The sequence below is a fragment of the Bos grunniens genome, chromosome 29 (genome assembly GCF_055505025.1).
Source record: "Bos grunniens cultivar Pamir isolate PY7600 chromosome 29, Bosgru_T2T1.0, whole genome shotgun sequence".
Classification (NCBI taxonomy): Eukaryota; Metazoa; Chordata; class Mammalia; order Artiodactyla; family Bovidae; genus Bos; species Bos grunniens.
The window spans coordinates 3,728,853-3,749,046 of NC_141193.1; the positions used below are offsets into that span (position 1 = coordinate 3,728,853).

Below are 20,194 nucleotides of genomic sequence, written 5' to 3' on the forward strand. Positions count from 1 at the left end.
AAGAATACTGGAGTGGGTTGCCATTCCCTACTCCAGGAAACTTTCCCGACCTAGGGGTCAAACCTGCGACTCCTGGATTGGCAGGTGGGTTCTCTACCACCGAGCCATCTGGGAAGCCCTGTGTACATTCATTCACTGGGTTACATAGCAGGCGAGAACCAACCAACCTACATGGACAGAGCTCGCAAAAATAATGCTGAACGAAAGAATCAAGAAATAAAATACACATATTACTTTCATTTGCACCAAGTCAAGAACATGTCAAATTAATCAATGATGAAAAGACTACAGTTAGCTCTGGGAGAGATGCTGGGAGCGGGTGGGAGGGGCTCCTGGGAAGCCTGAGAATGTTCTTTTCTTGGTCTGGGCAGTAATTATAAGAGTGTGTTCACAGGGTGAAAACTTCACTGCAATGTACATTTATGACGTGTGAATTTTTCTGACCTATGTTCTGTTACAGTAAAGTTTTTTTAAGTACATTGTTACTTCCCACATATCTGGCAGGATTATTCATACGCCTACCTGATCACACAATTAGCCACCAAACAGACCACAGATGCCAAGAAAGGGAAGGATCCAAGGAAGGCTGACTCGCTGGTTCCCGTGTTTCTAAAACGCTGCACTCAGGCGCTCAGTAGGTGAGCGGTGACATCATCGCATTCTTCACTCAACAAGGCATTTCCAGGCTACACCACGGAGCAGCAGCTGGAAACAAAGCACTGAGCGCTGTCCCACTGCTGGTGACAACCTCCACCGCACGAGACTGCACTCGACAAGACTCCCGGCCCTTCCCTGCTTCGTCCCTGTGCTTATCCTTCCAAAAACTACATGTCCGCGGCTGCACCTCAAATTACAATGAGACAAATACGATTATGAAAGAACAAAAGAAAAACGCCCAAGTACTGAACAGATTTACAAATACGATGAGACCCCAGTGAAGCACAACTTGGGCAACCCTTCCAAGCTGCGGTGGTGCCGGTGGCTGTTCAGTCTAAGTCGTGTCCAGCTCTCTGTGACCCCGTGGGCTGCAGCACACAGTCCTTCACCATCTCCTGGAGACAGTGGTACTGGCGACAAAATTGGACCCAAACAAGCCTGGTAATTTACAAGACTCAAACGGGAAAAAACTTCCACGATTCTCACATCGGACAGAGAAGGAACGTTATAGCACTGACGTCAAATTCCTGTTGCTAAAGAGGAAATCCAAATGTTTGGCTTATCAATCTTTCAGGAGACTTGACGAAAGCCAAGAAATGCATTAAGGCTAGTAATTATTCATTTACTAATTTACCACTGCAGACCCGTCATGAGAGAATGCATGCACGCTTATTCAGGTCTATCTGACAGCACCATAAAGGCGCCTATTCTGAGTACGGCAAACAGCACCTCCGCAGCCATAAATACCCAAGGAACCTTGGCGTCTCCCACTACACTCTGCGCCGCCCAGCGCAGTCTTCAGCTGACACCTCCCTGCACTCATCATTAGATCCTCAGAGCCACAAGAAAAGGCCTGGACACACGGCTGCAAACGCAACGCCCTTAGATGAAAACCTTGTTGTGACCGTGAGCTTTATAACCTTCAGCTGCTAAAGAGAAAGTGCTGAAGGAGCCCATCTTCAGTCTTCTATCCCCTGAGACAACCTGACTTACAAAGCACGGGGCTGCTGGGAAAGGCAGACTGTAAACATTCTCTTCCTGGGAGAGCCATTCCTTTTGTCCAGGACGCTGCATTAGGAAACTGGAAATACGTGATGCAACCCACGGAGTCACACGATTAGGAGGGGAAAGGCTTACGGCAACAAAGCTGAAGGCACCACAGAAACTGGTTACTTGGTGGCCCTTTTTTCCAAAACTCTGCAGCTCTCCTGCAAATCTAGGCAGCTCCTTCTGCTGCACCCCCCCCCAAGAGATGAACAGGACCGATAAGGTGTCTTCACAGGACTTGACAGTGCACCACAGTTTGCTCTAGCTAAGAAGTTCAATCCCTCAGGAACTTTATCTGTATGTGACTTACAACTAACAGAACCACCATTGCGCAAGTGATGATGGCAAAATACACATCTAAAATAGCAGCATCCCCTCAAAAAAGCGTTTAGACAAAAACCTGCAGGGGAAGGTCAGCCATACCTGTGGAAGCGCAGTATTGAGCTGCCTCTGCAAGGAATCTCTTTCGTGACCAACCTCGTGCAGTTTCCCCTGGGTTAATGCCAGCGTTTCTTGGGTCTCTCTCAGCGTGTCGAGAAGACGGTCCCTCTCTTCCAGCATAGAGACCATCAACTGTTCAAAATGTGAATCCGCATCTGGCTGCGAAGGGGAGCTGGACCCTTGGCTCCCACTTCCTCCCGGGGGGCCTTCTGCTTCACTGATGGTCGGCATCACCTCGCACATCATCTTGAAAAAAAGAGACCCGGACCACCGTCATCAGGCGCTTCTAAATAAAGGCTTCTACAAAGCTGCAACTTTCTAGCTATCTGGAGCTGATAAATGAGGGGCCTTGCTATTTCCAGATCTGACTGTTAGGCTCTGTAGAGAGAAGTAGTCAGGGAAAAGACACACAGGCCTATCCGAAGTGCAAGGCACACCCAACACGAGAACATGACTACTGACCACAATCAGTGAAGGGGTAAAGACCACACAGACTACCCCTCACATGAAGGACAAACCCTGTGGCATTCTGTTTGCAAAGCCGTACTTTCTGATTGTTGAAAAACAAGTCTGCTTCTGTAACCCTTTTTTTTTTCCTCCTTTCTTATTTCCCGGTGGGGGGGGGGGAGGGCGAGGGAGAGAGAAAGTCAAAACACGTGCCACCCAATCGTGTTTCAGGAAAAAGCACAGAAGGAGCATACAGTCAGTAAAACTGACAAGTACAAAACCCATCAGGCATCTTACAGGAATGTGTACAGTCAGCTCCGGGGAAGGACTGACTAGCTCCCCGAATTCTTGGGCTGGATTTGGTGAGCGCTAAACGGGAACTAGGCTCGTTAAGGACTGTGAGACGTGCATTTGCAAAGACTGCGGTGGTTGGTCAGTCAACCTCACTTATGTAAGTTCACAGCCTCCCCCCCCCCCACCCCACTCCCCCCCAAAAAATATTCCACAATGGAAATACAGCGGGTGGAAATGGATGGATAGGAAGGGTCGAAAAGTGACGGGTGAGACTACGAGAGGCTCCTCTGTCTCAAATGTAATGACGGGGCGAGGGGCGGTGCTCCGGGCTCGGCGGACCCCCGGGACGGAGGTGCCCAGGGCCGCGCACCGCGCACCCGACGAGAACGACGCTTCTAGCCGGCTCGCACCCGCGCCCCGGTGCGACAGCAGCGGGGACCCCAGGGCGCAGGGGACCGGACTCCACGGAGGCCGGCCTGGCCCGCGGCTTCCTGCGGCCCCGAGTCCTCGTCCCCGCGCCCAGCGCTGGGTCACCTGGCGCTGGGGTCAGGGAGGTGTTGGCGGGGGGGCCGCTCGGCCCCGCGAGTCCGTCCGCCGGGGGTCCCCCCGGGCCGCGCTCCCCGCTCCCGGGGGCGCTGACACTAAGCAGCCGTGCGCCGCCCGGGGCCCCGCTCCGCCCCGACCCTGCCTCGGTGCCCCGCTGCCTTACCTTGCTCGCCGGCGGGAGCGGGCGAGGACGCTCCGCGGGCGGCTGCTCGCTCCAGGCGAGCTCCGGGCCCGACGAAGGCAGCCCGCCGCCCGCCGCCCGCCCCGCGCCCCGCGGCCCCGCGTCCCCGGGCCCGCCGCCCCCAGTCACTGAGGCCGGCCCGCGGCCGGACACTGGCGGAGCGCAGGAGGAGCGGGCCCGGCGGCGCGTCGCCGGCGTCAACGTGCCCGACGTCGGGCGCGTCGGCGCAGCGTCAGCGCCGAGCGCCGCCAGCACGCCCCGCCCCGTCCCCCAGCCCTGGAGAGGCGCGCGGGGGCGCCGAGTGCGCAAGTGCCATCGCCTCCTCAGTGGGGCGGGCTGGCCTCTCGGGCTCAGATTGGCTGGGTCCGACCGGAGCCACGCCCAAATCCCCGCCCCCAGACCCCTCCCCAAGCCCCACTCCGAGCCCCGCCCTCAAACCCCGCCCAGGTGGGTGGGCCGATGTCTAGCCCCGCCCGAGCCCCGCCCAGGTGGGTGCGCCGCTGCGGAGCCGAGACTCTGGGCTCCCGGGTCCCGGGTCTGTGCAGCGTCCCGGGCAGCATCTTCCGCCTGGGGCTGTCTCCAGATCTCCGCTGACAGTCGCGGGGTTTCACCAAAGGTCGACATCGAGCGTCCACTGGCGTCAGGTTCTGAGCCGGACAGTTCCCGAAGGTCACCGCTGCATACACACCTGACGGTAGAGCGCGCCCCGCTGCGCGTCACCTGCTCGCAGCCTGCGGACAGGCCTCCGGAGCCTCCCAGGAACCCATCCTTAAACACGACTCGGAAGGACGCGGTCTCAACGCAAGACCGAGCTTCACCTGCAGCACCCGGGGAGACAGAGGTGGCAGTGTGATGTGGACGGTCCTGGGCGCTACGCCGAGAAGGCAAACTTTGGAGCCAGACGCTGCAGCTTCAACTTCCAGCAGACGCTTCTCCCCGCAGTGTGGGCCTGAGCAACGGGGGAGCCCACCTGCAAGATGGGGGAATGAATGATACAGACCCATCCCAGGGCTGTTCTAAGAAACGGAATTTGTAGGGAGCCACCTAGTCAGGACCCTGACTCGGGAAGTACTCAGCGAATGACGGGCATTTTTATCTTTCTCAAACATTGTTATCCTTTTCATATCCATATGTCATCCTTGCTCAAACGTTTAAAAATGCCTTCTATGCACCAAGTCCTGTGCTAGACCTTGCAGATACAGATATTAATAAGTGTACTTTAAAAAAATTAAAGCAGGTGCTCGCCACTCAAGGTCTGTCTCCTGGATCACAAGCTGAAGTGTCTGGGCATTGTTGCCAAGTGATGCTGACCACTGTTTGGCTAAGTCTAAGCCACCAGGGTACCCAGTTAAGAAAAGGCTGCATGGGGGGAAGGGCGCGGGAGAGGGGAAGTGTGAAGTCTTCCAGGGTGGGTTCCTTGAGTCCCGGTTGTGAGCTTATCAAGAACAGGTGCTAAGAGACCCAGGACCACACCTTTCATTCATGTATTTGTTCATTCAATAAATATTTGAATGACTCCATATAAATATGAATTTGCACCCCTGATCCTGGGTCTGGAACAGAGGTAAAGATCCAGCTCTCCCCAAGTTATCAGCTTAATTCATATTGCAGCTATGCTCAGAAGGTACCTGCATCCTAAGAAATCAGCACAATACTGAAATTGTCCACAGGGTGAAATGTTCACTCATTTCATGAACATTTACAGAGCACTTGAACCAGGCATGGCCTAGATGTGGGGAACAGGAGACTGACAAAGACTTCAACTTTCGCCCAGCTCACAGCCTGGAGCGGGGGCGAGAAACCGACCATCACAATGCCGGTCCTGTAGAGTGCGTGACTGGGTGTCCTGGGAACACAGAAGAGGGGGAACCAACTTTCCATCTGGCATCACAGGGGCTTCACGGAGGGAACATCTGGGCTGGGTCTCAGGACGTGCAGTTTTCCAAGCAGAGAAGGGAGAAGCCCAGCCCATTTGGTAGAGCAGCAGGAAAATGAGAATCCCAGATTTCACTTGCTTTCATTCATTCATTTCATTCCCTCAGATTGCCAAATCAGTAAGACGAAAATTGTAAACAACCTCCAATGACCAGCAAATGACAGGCAAAATTCCTTGTCTTGATTGTAATGGTAATTACATGACTACATGTGCTGATCAAATCTCGTACAACTGTACATTTTCTAGATATTTTATTTTTACTTTATTATTTATTTATTTGGCTGCATCTGGTCTTAGTGGTCCACCAGGGAAGTCCCCAGAACTGTACATTAATATGTTATTTATGCCCTAATTTTTTAAATGGTAAAAAGCTTTTAAAAAAAATAACAAGTTACACACGAGAATATACAGTGTGAGCCCGTATTAAAAAAAAAAAAAAAACAGTTTGTGTTTAGATAAAGTATGTATTATGTAAAATTTGTTGTCTCTGGAAAATTCTAAATATTATTAATCAAACTGATAAAATTTTAGTAAAATGAGTTTTACATGAGATGAAATATTTTGGAAAACTAAAATTCAATTTTAGTCTGGAGTTTATAAAAGGAAACATATGTCCATATATGAAAACACTTTTGCTGTATCCAGTTCTTTTATGTTTCTCTATATGTGCCCGTACATAGATACTCCTGGAAAGAGTTAACATCAGCCTGTTGGCAGTGCTTGTCTTTGAGGGGAACTGTGGGTAGTTTTCACTTTCTTCTTTGTACTATCCAGATACTTTATCATGAATGTACATCCTTTTTTATCATTTGTGGAAAACCCCCCACCAATGTTACTTTAATAAAACCTAGGCAAGAACAAACCATGGAAAATTGCTTTCAGGAAGCTCAGATGACATTTCAATGTAGTAATTTATATCACTCAACTAAACTCTTTCCCAGAAGTATCTACCTGAAAAATATTTCAGAGGCTCAATCAGGAAAACAAAGAACATGGAAAATGTTTTCTCTCCAATTCTTCTATTAAAAGTCAATAAAATATTGGGGGTACAGGTGTGGAGAATTTTTTTTTTTTTTTACTGTGGCCAGAGGTGTGTTTTCACAAATGTGCCTGCCAGCTTGACTCTCCAGATGATGTAGATGTCTGCTTTGAGCGTGGCCTGGGCCACCTCCCCTGTCTAGAAATGTAAGGGGCTCAGGAGGAGGGTTCCTGTGAGATGAGTGTGTGGCCTGGCCTCAGTCACAGAGATCTGAGTGCATCCCAAGTCTATTAGAATATGCAAAGCAACCTAATGAATCATGTGTGTGTGTGTGTATGTGTGTGTGTGTGTGTGTGTTAGTTGCTCAGTCGTGTCTGACTCTTTGCGACCCCATGGACTGTAGCCCACCAGGCTCCTCTCTCCATGGAATTCTGCAAGCAAGAATCTGGAGTGGGCTGCCATTTCCTTCTCTAGGGGATCTTCCCGACCCAGGGATTGAACCTGGGGCTCCTGCATTGCAGGCAGATGCTTTACCAACTGAACTACTAGGGAAGCCCCACTGAATGGTGGTAGGCAAGCCCCACTGAATGGTGGTAGGCAAGCCCCACTGAATGGTGGTAGGCAATGCTGCTGGAAGGGTAGGGGAGCGTAGGTCTGAGCTGAGGGCAGGTGGTGGAGGCTGTGGCTCTCCATTCAAGAGGAAGGAGCTGAAGCTCAGAGATGCAAAAAGCATTTGCCCAGCAGCACCCACCTAATTTGAGAAGAGCTGGGACTGGAACCTTGATTGAACTGGGGGCTTAACTGCTGATCTAGCCAGTATGCTTGTGAGAGGGAATGGTCTCTTGAAGGGACCGCCAAGGACTAAGCATTTTATCAGTGGGTCTCAGTGCTGTCCCAGTAATCCTGTCCCCTGCAGAGGAGGCGGGGGCCCTGGGCTTCACTAGCTCCATGACTTTAACCATTAGAGCCAACCCTATTTGGCTTTCCCATGTATCCCTGCCAGTGGGGTGGGAATGGGGGGTGGGGATGGCTGGCAAACAAGGAGAAAGAAAAAGAAGACTCTGTTTGTCTATTTAGCTCTGAAAGTCATTTCCCACGTGGCTGCTCCTGTAGCCTTCCCACTACACACATGAGGAAACTGAGGTCCCAGTGGCCACTAGGCAGGGAAGATCACAGGCCTGCATGTTGCTGTTTCCATGGCAACTCTGTTTCCCACAGTCAACCAGTTAGCTGCAGTTCTGGTCCACGGCTGAGCCTGTCGGGAGCTTGGTCAGTGCACATTCATCCCCAAGAGCCTGAAGGAGAAAATCCCCTGTGCAGAGCATTTACAGGGATCCCCTTACTTATAGAACCTCACTGAATCCTCCCCAATGTATCCTCCTTCCTTTCACGGAGATGAATGCTGGGACATGGAAGTACCAGATTACCCGCCCAGTGCCCGCAGTTCATGATTCAGTACAAGCTGGGGCTAACCCCAAACTGAGTCTAAAGCCAGTTATTGTGATGCTATATCAGAAAGAGTCCCCAGGCCCCCAAAACTGGGGACAAAATCCCTAGACCAGTGCAGGGCCACCAAGGCACTAAGTCTGGCGCCCACGGAGGGTCTGTGAGCCTCTCCCATCCTGGTCTCCATCGCCCCAGCAGTGCCACTCACAGGGAGGCACTAGCTCCTCGAGGATCTCAGGGCTCCCACACAAGCATGAAGGCTTCTGTTTCTTGCATCTGTGTAATTATATTTTAAAAGCAAGTCATAAACTCCTTGCAACTTGCTTCTCTTGACAACTTCATTATGTGCTTCCGATAGAGCCGATCCAATAAAAACACCCAGCAATTGGAGGAAGAACGGTACAGGCAGGTAGTTCAGACTCTCCGAGGGCTCAGCTGGGGCGCCAGCACTGACCTCTACCTTAACCCTGGGTGAGGTCCATAGCCATGCTCAGCCTCAGTCTCTCCATCTGTAGACAGGAATAATTACAGTGGGACATTGTGAGACTCGTGGGTGGAGACGAGAGGTGACTGGCGGTCCCACTGGCTCCCTGCCCAGGCACGTCGTCAGGCTGCTCTTTGAAAGTCACTTTTGCACAGTAGTTACAAATGTAGGCTCCGGAGCCCGGTGGACTAGTTCAAGTCTTGGCTCTGCTTTTTTTGTGCCATGGCTGTGCATTCTTAGACAAATTGCTTGACATCTCTGGGCCCCGATTTCCTCATCCCTAAAGTGAAGATGATAGAGCCACCTCATAGGGCGGCTTTGAGGGTTATGCAAGTTGGATAGGGCGGTTGCTATTATTCACAGCAAATAGATGAGGAGAAAATGAAAACAGTGACAGACTTTATTTTCTTGGGCTCCAAAGTCACTGTAGACGGTGACTGCAGCCATGAAATTAGAAGATGCTTGCTTCCTGGAAGAAAAGCTATGACAGACCTCAGCATATTAAAAAGCAGAAACATCACTTTGCCAGCAAAGGTCCATCTAGTCAACGCTATGGTTTTTCCAGTAGTCAGGTATGGATGTGAGAGCTGGACCATAAAGGAGGCTGAATGCTGAAGAATTGATGGTTTTGAACTGTGTTGGAGAAGACTCTTGAGAGTCCCTTGGACTGCAAGAAGATCAAACCAGTCCATCCTAAAGGAAATCAGTCCTGAATATTCATTGGAGGGACTGATGCTGAAGATGAAGCTCCAATACTTTGGCCACCTGATGTGAAGAGCTGACTTACTGAAAAAGACCCTGATGCTGGGAAAGATTGAAGGCGGTAAGAGGAGGGGGCGACAGAGGGTGAGATGTTTGGATGGCACCAGCAACTTAATGGACATGGGTTTGAACAAACTGAGGGAGATAGTGAAGGACAGGGAAGCCTGGTGTGCTGTAGTCCATGGGGTCGCAGAGTCGGACACGACTGAGCAACTTTCACTTCACTTCTTCTTCCTGTCTGTCAGGAGAACAGTGTGGGGAGAAAGTCTCGTGATTCTTCTTCCTGTCTGCTCCCTGACCTTCAGAACACATGACCGGAAGCTGTGGCAGCTTCCTGAGGCCACAGAGGGAGACACTGCCCATTGGGTTTCCAGGCAGGAATTCCTTCCCACAATTTCTCAGGAAGGTTACATTTTAGCCAATGCCAGAATAGTGTGAAAAAACAGTCAATACATGGAGACAAAGGGAAAAGCATTCTCTTTGGAGCATCGAACAGTCGACATGAAGAGGTTACTGGTCGGAAGGAATTCACTGATCAGGTCAAAAGCAAGGGCAGGCAGTTCCAGCGGGGTGCAGAGTTTGGGATGGCGGCAGAGGGGCGACCGTGGCGGGCGGGAGGCAGCTTGCAGGCACGGCAGCTACCGCTCGCTGCTTGCCTCCTGTTATTCCAGCCCAGAGATGTGCTTCGTGTTTAGTAACAGGTACAAACTTCAGACCTGGCAGCAGCTCTGGTTGTGGCTGGTGGAGGCCAGGCAGACACTGGGTTTGCCTAACACAGAGGAACAAATCCAGGAGGTGAAATCGAACCTGGACAGCCCCGACTTCAAGATGGCAGCTGAGGAGAAGCCGTTCCACACGCTGTGAAGGCACACGTGCACACATGTGCCACTGCTGCCCCAAAGCCGCTGGCATTATCCGTCCTGGCGCCACCTCCTGCTATGTGGGAGACAATACAGACCTGATTGTTCTTAGAAATGCATTTGACCTGCTTTTGCCAAAGCTTGCCAGGGTGATCTCTCAGCTTGCTGACTTTGCCAAGTCAGCCGACCTTCCCACTTTAGGTTTCACATGTTTCCAGTCTGCCCAGCTGACCACAGTTGGGAAATGTTGCTGTCTCTGGATTCAGGATCTGGGCATGGATCTCCAGAACCTGACGTGTGTCTGGGATGAGCTGTGCTTCCAAGGCACGAAGGGCGCCACCGGCATCCAGGCCAGCTTCCTGCAGCTCTCCGAGGGAGATGATCAAAAGGGAGAGCAGCTTGACAAGATGGTGACAGAAAAGGCAAGATTTAAGAGGGCTTTCATCATCACAGGGCAGACCTATTCACGAAAAGTAGACGCTGAGGTGCTCTCTGTACTGACTCGCTTGGGGGCATCGTGCACAGGATTTGTACCGACATATGACTCCTGGCAAACCGCAAGGAGTTGGAGGAACCCTTTGAAAAACAGCAGATCGGCTCAAGTGCAACACCTACCAGCGGAACCTTCCACGCTCAGAGCAGTGCCACAGCCTGGCCCGTCACCTGATGACCCTTGTCATGGACCCCCTGCAGACAGCATCCGTGCAGTAGTTTGAACGCACACTCGGTGACAGTGCCCACTGATGAATCTGTTTGGCTGAGGCATTACTCACTGCAGAAAGTGAAAGTTGCTCAGTCGTGTCCGACTCTTTGTGACCCCACGGACTACAGCCCACCAGGCTTCTCTGTCCCTGGGATTCTCCAGGTAAGAGTACTGGAGTGAGTAGCCAGTCTCTTCTCCAGGGGATCTTCCCAACCCAGGGATCGAACCCAGGTCTCCCGCATTGCAGGCAGATTCTTTACCAGCTGAGCCACAAGAGAACCCCAAGAATACTGGGGTGGGTTGCCTATCCCTTCTCCAGGGGATCATCCCAACCCAGGAATCAAACCGGGGTTTCCTGCATTGCAGGTGGATTCTTTACCAACTGAGCTATGAGGGAAGCCCTTCTCAGTGCAGATACTGTATTAAATACGTTGCAGAACATTTCTGAAGGATTGGTGGGATATCCCAATGTAACCAGCGGTGCGCTCTGCAGGAGCTGCCTTTCACGGCCACAGAGAACATCATTATGGCCACGGTGAAAGCCTGGGGTAACTGCCAGGCTTGCCATGAGAAAATCAGAGTGTCCTCACAGCAGGCAGCTGCCGTGGTCAAGCAGGAAGGGGGTGAAAATGACCTCACCGAGCACATCCAGCTGATGCCTACTTCAGTCCAGACCACTCCCACTGGACCGTGTACTGGACCCCTCCTCTTTCACTGGCCGTGCATCCTGGCAGGTACAGGGATTCTTAGAAGAGGAGGTGTGTCCCCTGTGAAAACCACGGGAAAGTGTGATGCAGGTGAAGGCAGAATTATGTCTGTAGAGTTGGAAGAGAATTAAACAAAAAACCATTGTTGGCTCTGTTAACTTTTACTGCAGAGTCATAAAATCTATCACTCTAGTGCCGCATTTTATCTCAAGAATTGCTACCATAAATTAATACAGCAGGTTTTTTTCCCATGGTGCTTTGATATTTCTCGAGTTTGCAATGCAGAAATAAATTGTAGTTGGACTCTGTTTTTCACAGGAAAAAAAAAAAAAAGCAAGGGCGGGAGGCGCTCTCGTGTGGAGCTGAAGGATAAGGTTGACATTCGGGAACCAGGTCAGAAGCACAGGGGCCAGAATCAGCCACCACGGAGCCAGTCTGGCTTATGGCTGTGGCACATTGTAAGCGCCTGCCCAGGGCCCTGTCTCTGCCAGGGTGAGTCGTTCTCATGAAGAAAGTAACTACGATTGAGTTTATGCACACAGGATACTTCACACACATGCTGTGAGTGGTGTTCTAAGGAATGAACGAACAAGTCCTTAAACTGGTGATTTTAACGTGTGATTCTGTGTGAGGCTGTTAAACTTTCTCAGGGATCCCAGTGTCGTGTGATCTGAGTCCCACCCAATAATACCTTGTACCACGTCTCACTGTTTGAACATTCACTGTAAGCTGTGGTTTTGTGAAGCAGATGAAATTTTGTCACTAAAAAAGTGACCTCATGGAGATGGAAACAGGTATTCCATTGACAACTGAAATCAAAAGAATGCTGGAGAAGCAATACTCATATCAGACAAAATAGGCTTTAAAATAAAGGCTGTTACAAAAGACAGAGAAGGACACTACATAATAATCAAGGGATCGATCCAAGAAAAAGATAGAATAATTGTAAATATATATATTGAAGAAAGTAGGGAAAACCACTAGACCATTCAGGTATGACCTAAATTAAATCCCTTATGATTATACAGTGGAAGTGAGAAATAGATTTAAGGGCCTAGATCTGATAGATAGGGTGCCTGATGAACTATGGAATGAGGTTCGTGACATTGTACAGGAGACAGGGATCAAGACCATCCCCATGGAAAAGAAATGCAAAAAAGCAAAATGGCTGTCTGGGGAGGCCTTACAAATAGCTGTGAAAAGAAGAGAAGTGAAAAGCAAAGGAGAAAAGGAGAGATATAAACATCTGAGTGCAGACTTCCAAAGAATAGCAAGAAGAGATAAGAAAGCCTTCCTCAGCAATCAATGCAAAGAAATAGAGGAAAACAACAGAATGGGAAAGACTAGAGATCTCTTCAAGAAAATCAGAGATACCAAGGGAACATTTCATGCAAAGATGGGCTCGATAAAGGACAGAAATAGTATGGACCTAACAGAAGCAGAAGATATTAAGAAGAGAGGGCAAGTATACACAGAAGAACTGTACAAAAAAGATCTTCATGACCCAGATAATCACGATGGTGTGATCACTGACCTAGAGCCAGACATCCTGGAATGTGAAGTCACGTGGGCCTTAGAAAGCATCACTATAAACAAAGCTAGTGGAGGTGATGGAATTCCAGTTGAGCTATTCCAAATCCTGGAAGATGATGCTGTGAGAGTGCTGCACTCAATATGCCAGCACATTTGGAAAACTCAGCAGTGGCCACAGGACTGGAAAAGGTCCGTTTTCATTCCAATCCCAAAGAAAGGCAATGCCAAAGAATGCTCAAACTACCACACAGTTGTACTCATCTCACATGCTAGTAAAGTAATGCTCAAAATCCTCCAAGCCAGGCTTCAGCAATATGTGAACTGTGAACTTCCTGATGTTCAAGCTGGTTTTAGAAAAGGCAGAGGAACCAGAGATCAAATTGCCAACATCTGCTGAATCATGGAAAAAGCAAGAGAGCTCCAGAAAAACATCTATTTCTGCTCTATTGACTATGCCAAAGCCTTTGACTGTGTGGATCACAATAAACTGTGGAAAATTCTGAAAGAGATGGGAATACCAGACCACCTGACCTGCCTCTTGAGAAATCTGTATGCAGGTCAGGAAGCAACAGTTAGAACTGGACATGGAACAACAGACTGGTTCCAAATACGAAAAGGAGTACGTCAAGGCTGTATATTGTCAGCCTGCTTATTTAACTTCTATGCAGAGTACATCATGAGAAACACTGGACTGGAAGAAACACAAGCTGGAATCAAGATTGCCAGGAGAAATATCAATAACCTCAGATATGCAGATGACACCACCCTTATGGCAGAAAGTGAAGAGGAACTCAAAATCCTCTTGATGAAAGTGAAAGTGGAGAGTGAAAAAGTTGGCTTAAAGCTCAACATTCAGAAAACTAAGATCATGGCATCTGGTCCCATCACTTCATGGGAAATAGATGGGGAAACAGTGGAAACAATGTCAGACTTTATCTTTTAGGGCTCCAAAATCACTGCAGATGGTGACTGCAGCCATAAAATTAAAAGATGCTTACTCCTTGGAAGGAAGGTTATGACCAACCTAGATAGCATATTCAAAAGCAGAGACATTACTTTGCCAACAAAGGTTTGTCTAGTCAAGGCTATGGTTTTTCCTGTGGTCATGTATGGATGTGAGAGTTGGACTGTGAAGAAGGCTGAGCACCAAAGAATTGATGCTTTTGAACTGTGGTGTTGGAGAAGACTCCTGAGAGTCCCTTGGACTGCAAGGAGATCCAACCAGTCCATTCTGAAGGAGATCAGCCCTGGGATTTCTTTGGAAGGAATGATGCTAAAGCTGAAACTCCAGTACTTTGGCCACCTCATGTGAAGAGTTGACTCATTGGAAAAGACTCTGATACTGGGAGGGATTGGGGGCAGGAGGAGAAGGGGATGACAGAGGATGAGATGGCTGGATGGCATCACTGACTCGATGGATGTGAGTTTGAGCGAACTCCGGGAGTTGGTGATGGACAGGGAGGCCTGGTGTGCTGCGATTCATGGGGTCACAAAGAGTTGGACACGACTGAGCGACTGATCTGATCTGATCTGATCTGATATATACCCAACACAGGAGCACCTAAATATATAAGGCAAATATTAACAGATATAAAAGGAGAAATCAACAGGGACACAATAATAGTGGGGTTCTTTAACATCCCACTTTCATCAGTGAGCTGAACATCCAGACAGAAAATCAATGAGGCCAGACGACTTAAATGACACATTAGGCCAGATGGACTTGAGTGATGTCTATAGTGCTCTATCCCCAAACAGCAGAATGCACATTCTTCTCAAGTGCACGTGGGATATTCTCCAGGACAGACCACAGTGGAGGCCACAAAGCAAGCCTCAGCAAATTTAAGGAAACTGAAATCACATCAAGCATCTTTTCTGACCACAACACTATGAGATTAGAAATCAACTTCAAGAGAGAAAAAGCTGGGGAAAATGACCTTGTGAATGAACTTTGAGGACATGATGCTAAGTGAAATATGCCTGTATAAAAGGAAAAATTCCACACACAGTAGGTCCCTCAGTCAGTCAATCAGTTCAGTCACTCAGTCGTGTCTGACTCCTTTCAACCCCATGGACTGCAGCACACCAGGCTTACCTGTCCATCACCATCTCCCGGAGCTTGCTCAAACTCATGGCCATTGAGTCAGTGATGCCATCCAACCATCTCATCCTCTGTCGTCCCCTTCTCCTCCTGCCTTCAATCTTTCCCAGAATCGGGGGCTTTTCCAAGGAGTCAGTTCTTCGCACCAGGTGGCCAAAGTATTGGAGCTTTAGCTTCAGCATCAGTCCTCCCAATGAATATCCACGGTTGATTTTCTTTAGGATGGACTGGTTTGATCTCCTTGTAGTCCATGGGACTCTCAAGAGTCTTCTCCAACACCACAGTTCAAAAGCATCAATTCTTTAGCATTCAGACTCCTTTATGGTCCAACTCTCACATCCATACATGACTATTGGGAAAACCATAGGTTTGACTAGACGGACCTTTGTTGGTAAAGTAATGCCTCTGCTTTTTAATATGGTGTCTAGGTTGGTCATAGCTTTTCTTCCAAGGAGCAAGCACCTTTTAGATGAGTTAAATCCATAAAGACAAAGTAGAATCGTGGGGACCCAGAACAGGGCTCTGGGAATGGGGAGCGAGTGTTTAATGGGGACAGGTTTCCAGTCCAGGAAGATGAAAACGTTCTGAAGGTGGGTGGTGGGGATGGTTGTACAGCAATGTGAATATAATTTATGCCACTGAGTTATACACATAGAAAGGGTTAAGATGGTAACTTTCATGTTCTATATATCTTATCATAATAAAAACAGCAACTGGTACTCTTCTCTTGCTCAACCTGAAGAATGCTTTGGACTCCTTAATATCTGACTAACATGATCAAGCGAAAGAAGTTTTATTACGACTGGAATATTTGTCGTGAAACAAAGGCTCAAGACTGTCAGATAGAGCAATTAATCTTTTAAGTATCATATATTTGTGGAATTATCTTTAAATTTTTGACAATTTATTTTTTAAATAGAAGAATAGTTGATTTACACAGTAGTATTAGTTTCTGGTATGCAACCAAGTGATATACTTTTCCGTTATAGGTTAGTATTGGGGAGGGCAATGGCACCCCACTCCGGTACGCTTGCCTGGAGAATCCCATGGATGGAGGAGCCTGGTGGGCTGCAGTCCACGGGGTCCCTAAGAGTCGGACACGACTGAGCGACTTCACTTTCACTTTTCACTTTCATGCATTGGAGAAGGAAATGGCAACCCACTCCAGTGTTCTTGCCTGGAGGATCCCAGAGATGGCGGAGCCTGGTGGGCTGCCGTCTATGGGATCGCACGGAGTCGGACACGACTGAAGCGACTTAGCGTAGCCTTAGCATAGGTTATTATAAGATACTGAGTGTGGTTCCCTGTGGTATACGTAGGTCCTTGTTGTTATCTATTTCACGTATAGTAGTGTGTATACGTTGATCTCAAACTCCTAATTTATCCATCTCATCTTTCCCCTTTGGTAACCGTACCTTTATTTTCCTAGTCTGTGAGTCTCTTCCTGTTTTGTAAATAAGTTCCTTTGTATCATGTTTTTTAGATTCCACATATAAGTGATATCATATGGTATTAGTCTTGCCCTGACTTAACTTCACTTAGCATGGCAATCTCTAGGTCCATCCACGTTAAAACGATTTTTAATTGGCATTTGTCATTTGCTAATGCTGCTACTGCTGCTAAGTCTCTTCAGTCGTGTCCGACTCTGTGCAACTCCATAGATGAAATAGTCCCTTCTTTTCAAGTTTTCTGTTATCCAGTGTCTACATCAGATAGAGATCCTTTCCACACACTATTAAAATATGCAATATCATCAAAATCTATTAGTTTATGATAATCAAAAGCTACTGGTATATGATTTTATTTTTTTACAGAAAACCTATGAACCTGCTTATTAGGGTCCACCATCATTGAAATCATATAACTACAGTGTTTGGAGAAATACAGGGTAATTAGGGTTTGGGGAATTCTGATACCTCGTTCCCAAGTCTCAAAGATGAGTATCTGTTGGGAATTTGGACTCCGTGAGTGCTGACTTAGGAACGAGGATAACACCGAGAGGCTGTGCCAACCGGCGCCCGCCCCCACGGCCCCAGGAGGCAGACGGAGAAACGGGCGTGTTGTCTGAGCTCTTTCCTTGAATGAGTGAATGATCTCATCTTAGTTGGGAAAGCTTTTTCTTTCTCCCTGACACCTCCTTAAAAATCACTCTAACTTTGACGGATGATATGACAACTGTGAGACGTTGCCAGTTTTACCCGTTCCATTCATTTATTCAATAGACGTGATCACATTGAGCCACTTTACGCCAGGCACCGGGCCAGGCGCTGGAAATACATCAATAAATCAGGTCGGCAGGCTGAGTGTCCAGGCAGAGAAACAGATGAGTAAGTGAAAAACTGCATCTGGTTTGAAAATTACATGTGCTGTGGCCAGGAATGGCTCTTGAGAAGAGCTCACGCTGGTTGGATTCCCTACACTGAGGTGCAGCGTGAGGTCGCCCTGTGGCCAAGAGCTCCTCTCTGCCCTTCTGCTCCCCGACCCCATCATTACACGGGAAGGTCAGTAAGCTTCCATGGGGGAGAAGCCGGAAAGAGGTGGGCACATGCGCCATCAGCGTCGACCAACTGACGCATCCACGTGTCAAGCTAAGAGCTCTTGTGTGCATTTTGGATCTTTGCCTTGGAGTGTCTGGTGTCCATCTCACCAAGTTAATTAGGAATCAAAGGCTTGGCATTTCATGCAAAAAGAGGGGGGTGGGGAGCTGAAAAATATTTTGCTTGAGATTGGCGTGTATATTAGTTCGCTAGGGCTGCTGCAACAACATTCCACAGCCTCAGGAGGCTTAGACAGCAGACATGCACTGTCTCCAGTCCTGGAGGCTGGAACCTGAGCTGGCGTGAGCAGGGCTGGTCCCTCCTGAGGCCTCTCTCCCTGGTGTGTAGACGGCTGTCTTCTCCCTGAGTCCACACAGGGTCGTCCCTCTGTGTGTACGTCGTGCCGTAACCTTCTCTTCTTATAAGGACACCAGTCGTGTGGGATTAGGACCCACCCCGGTGACCACATTCTACCTTAATCAACTCTTGACAGTCCCCGTCTCCAGATTCAGTCACATCTGGGGTGCGGGGGGTCAGGACTCTGGCCCCTGATTTGGGGAGGTACACAGTTCTGCCCGTGACAACTGGCCTTAGCTGCGTCCTTGGCCATCTGGGATGTAGATTCACTGGTCATCTCCCCATCTGCAGGGTTAGCTTCCTGCCTATCACATTTCCATTTACAAGCTCTGACCATTGACTAGTCTAAGCTGGAATGGCCAGGGCTGACTCAAGGATTACAACATACCTTTTACCCCATTGACATTCTTGTTTTAAAAATGAATCTGAATTTAGCAACTAATAATGTTACGTATCCTTCAAGTTAGGCTTCAAGAGTACGTGAACTGAGAACTTCCAGATGTTCAAGCTGGATTTAGAAAAGGCAGAAGAACCAGAGATCAAATTGCCAACATCCATTGGATCATTGAAAAAGCAAGGGGATTCCAGAAAAAGCATCTACTTCTGCTTCACTGACTATGCTAAAGCTGGGCTATGGATAGCTTTAGCTGCGTGGATCACAACAAACTGTGGAAATTGGTTCAAAAGATGGGAACACCAGACCACCTTACCTGCCTCCTGAGACACCTGTATGCAGTTCAAGAAGCAACAGTCAGAACCGGACATGGAACAACGGACTGGTTCCAAATAGGAAAAGGAGTACGTCAAGGCTGTATATTGTCAGACTGCTTATTTAACTTATATGCAGAGTAAATCATGTGAAATGCTGGACTGGATGAATCATGAGCTGGAATTAATATTGCCAGGAGAAATATCCTTAGATATTCAGATGATACGACCCTTATGGCAAAAGCAAAAGGGACTAAAGAGCCTCTTGATGAAGGTGAAATAGGAGAATGAAAAAGCTGGCTTAAAACTCAACATTCAAAAAACTAAGACATGGCTCCCATCATGGCTTCTAGTCCCATCATTTTTTTGGCAAATAGATGGGGAAACAATGCAAACAGTGACAGACTTTATTTTTTTTGAACTCCAAAATCACTGCAGATGGTGACTGCAGCCATGAAATTAAAACATGCTTGCTCCTCGGAAGAAAAGCTATGACAAACATAGACAGCATATTAAAAAGCAGAGACATTACTTTGCCGAGAAACGTCCATCTAGTCAAAGCTATGGTTTCCCCAGTAGTCATGTATGGATGTGAGAGTTGGAACATTAAGAAGGCTGAGCGCTGAAGAATAGATGCTTTTGAACTATGGTGTTGGAGCGGACTCTTGAGAGTCCCTTGGACTACAAGGAGATCCAACCAGTCCATCCTAAAGAAAATCAACCGTGGATATTCATTGGGAGGACTGATGCTGAAGCTCCAGTACTTTGGGCACCTGATTCGACGAACTGACTCATTGGAAAAGACCCTGATGCTGGGAAAGATAGAAGGCAGGAGCAGAAGGGGACGACAGAGGATGAGATGGTTGGATGGCATCAGTCACTCAATGGACGTGAGTTTGAGCAAGCTCTGGGAGATGGTGAAGGACAGGGAAGCCTGGTGTGCTGCAGTCCATGGGGTCACAGAGAGTCGGACACGACTGAGTGCCTGAGTGACAGACAACAGCAAGTATTATGTAATGTTATTCTCTCCCCTCCCTCTCCAAATAAGGACAATAAAATTTAAAGAAATATATATATATATGGGGGAAATTCCCTGGCAGTCCTGTGGTTAGGACCGTCTACTTTCACTGCTGAGGGCCTTAGTTTGGTCTCTGGTGAAGGAAATAAAATCCCCCGAGCCACACAGCCACAAAAATCTGGAAATACCCGAGATTCTCATTTTTAAATTATATCCACTTTTTAATTATATCCTTACTACCACACCTGAAAAACACCTAGAGTCATTTCCTTACACCTCACTGGTGGAGCGGTAAGGTGTCAACGACCATCTGCCTTTCTCTGTGGCCGGAAGCAGCTGTGTTTATCCCGGCTTTTAGCTTTGTCCAATTGTGTGTGTTTATACTGTGTTTAGGGCTTCCCTGGGGGCTCAGATGGTAAAGAATCTGCCTGCAATGTGGGGGACATGGGT

General features: G+C 48.4%; 1 protein-coding gene and 1 pseudogene across 12 annotated transcripts in view; one reads left to right on the top strand and one right to left on the bottom strand.

The window, feature by feature from the left end:
* Nucleotides 1–3,890, bottom strand: part of PPFIA1 (PPFI scaffold protein A1) — a 77,612-nt gene extending 73,722 nt beyond the window's left edge. For 7 of the 12 annotated variants that reach the window (XM_086383955.1, XM_086383953.1, XM_086383952.1 and 4 more), the window contains exons 1-2: nt 3,596–3,841; nt 2,128–2,391 (exon numbers count right to left, since the gene is read on the bottom strand). In XM_086383955.1, the coding sequence (XP_086240081.1) occupies nt 2,128–2,391 (264 nt within the window). In that variant the 5' untranslated portion in view covers nt 3,596–3,841. Of the gene's footprint in view, nt 1–2,127; nt 2,392–3,595 lie in introns of all 12 variants that reach the window. The other 5 variants (XM_086383958.1, XM_086383957.1, XM_086383956.1 and 2 more) reach the window with 1 other exon arrangement.
* Nucleotides 3,891–9,721: 5,831 nt separating this feature from the next.
* LOC147341722 (adenylosuccinate lyase pseudogene) lies at nt 9,722–11,604 on the top strand (annotated as a pseudogene).
* The last annotated feature ends 8,590 nt before the right edge of the window (nt 11,605–20,194 follow it).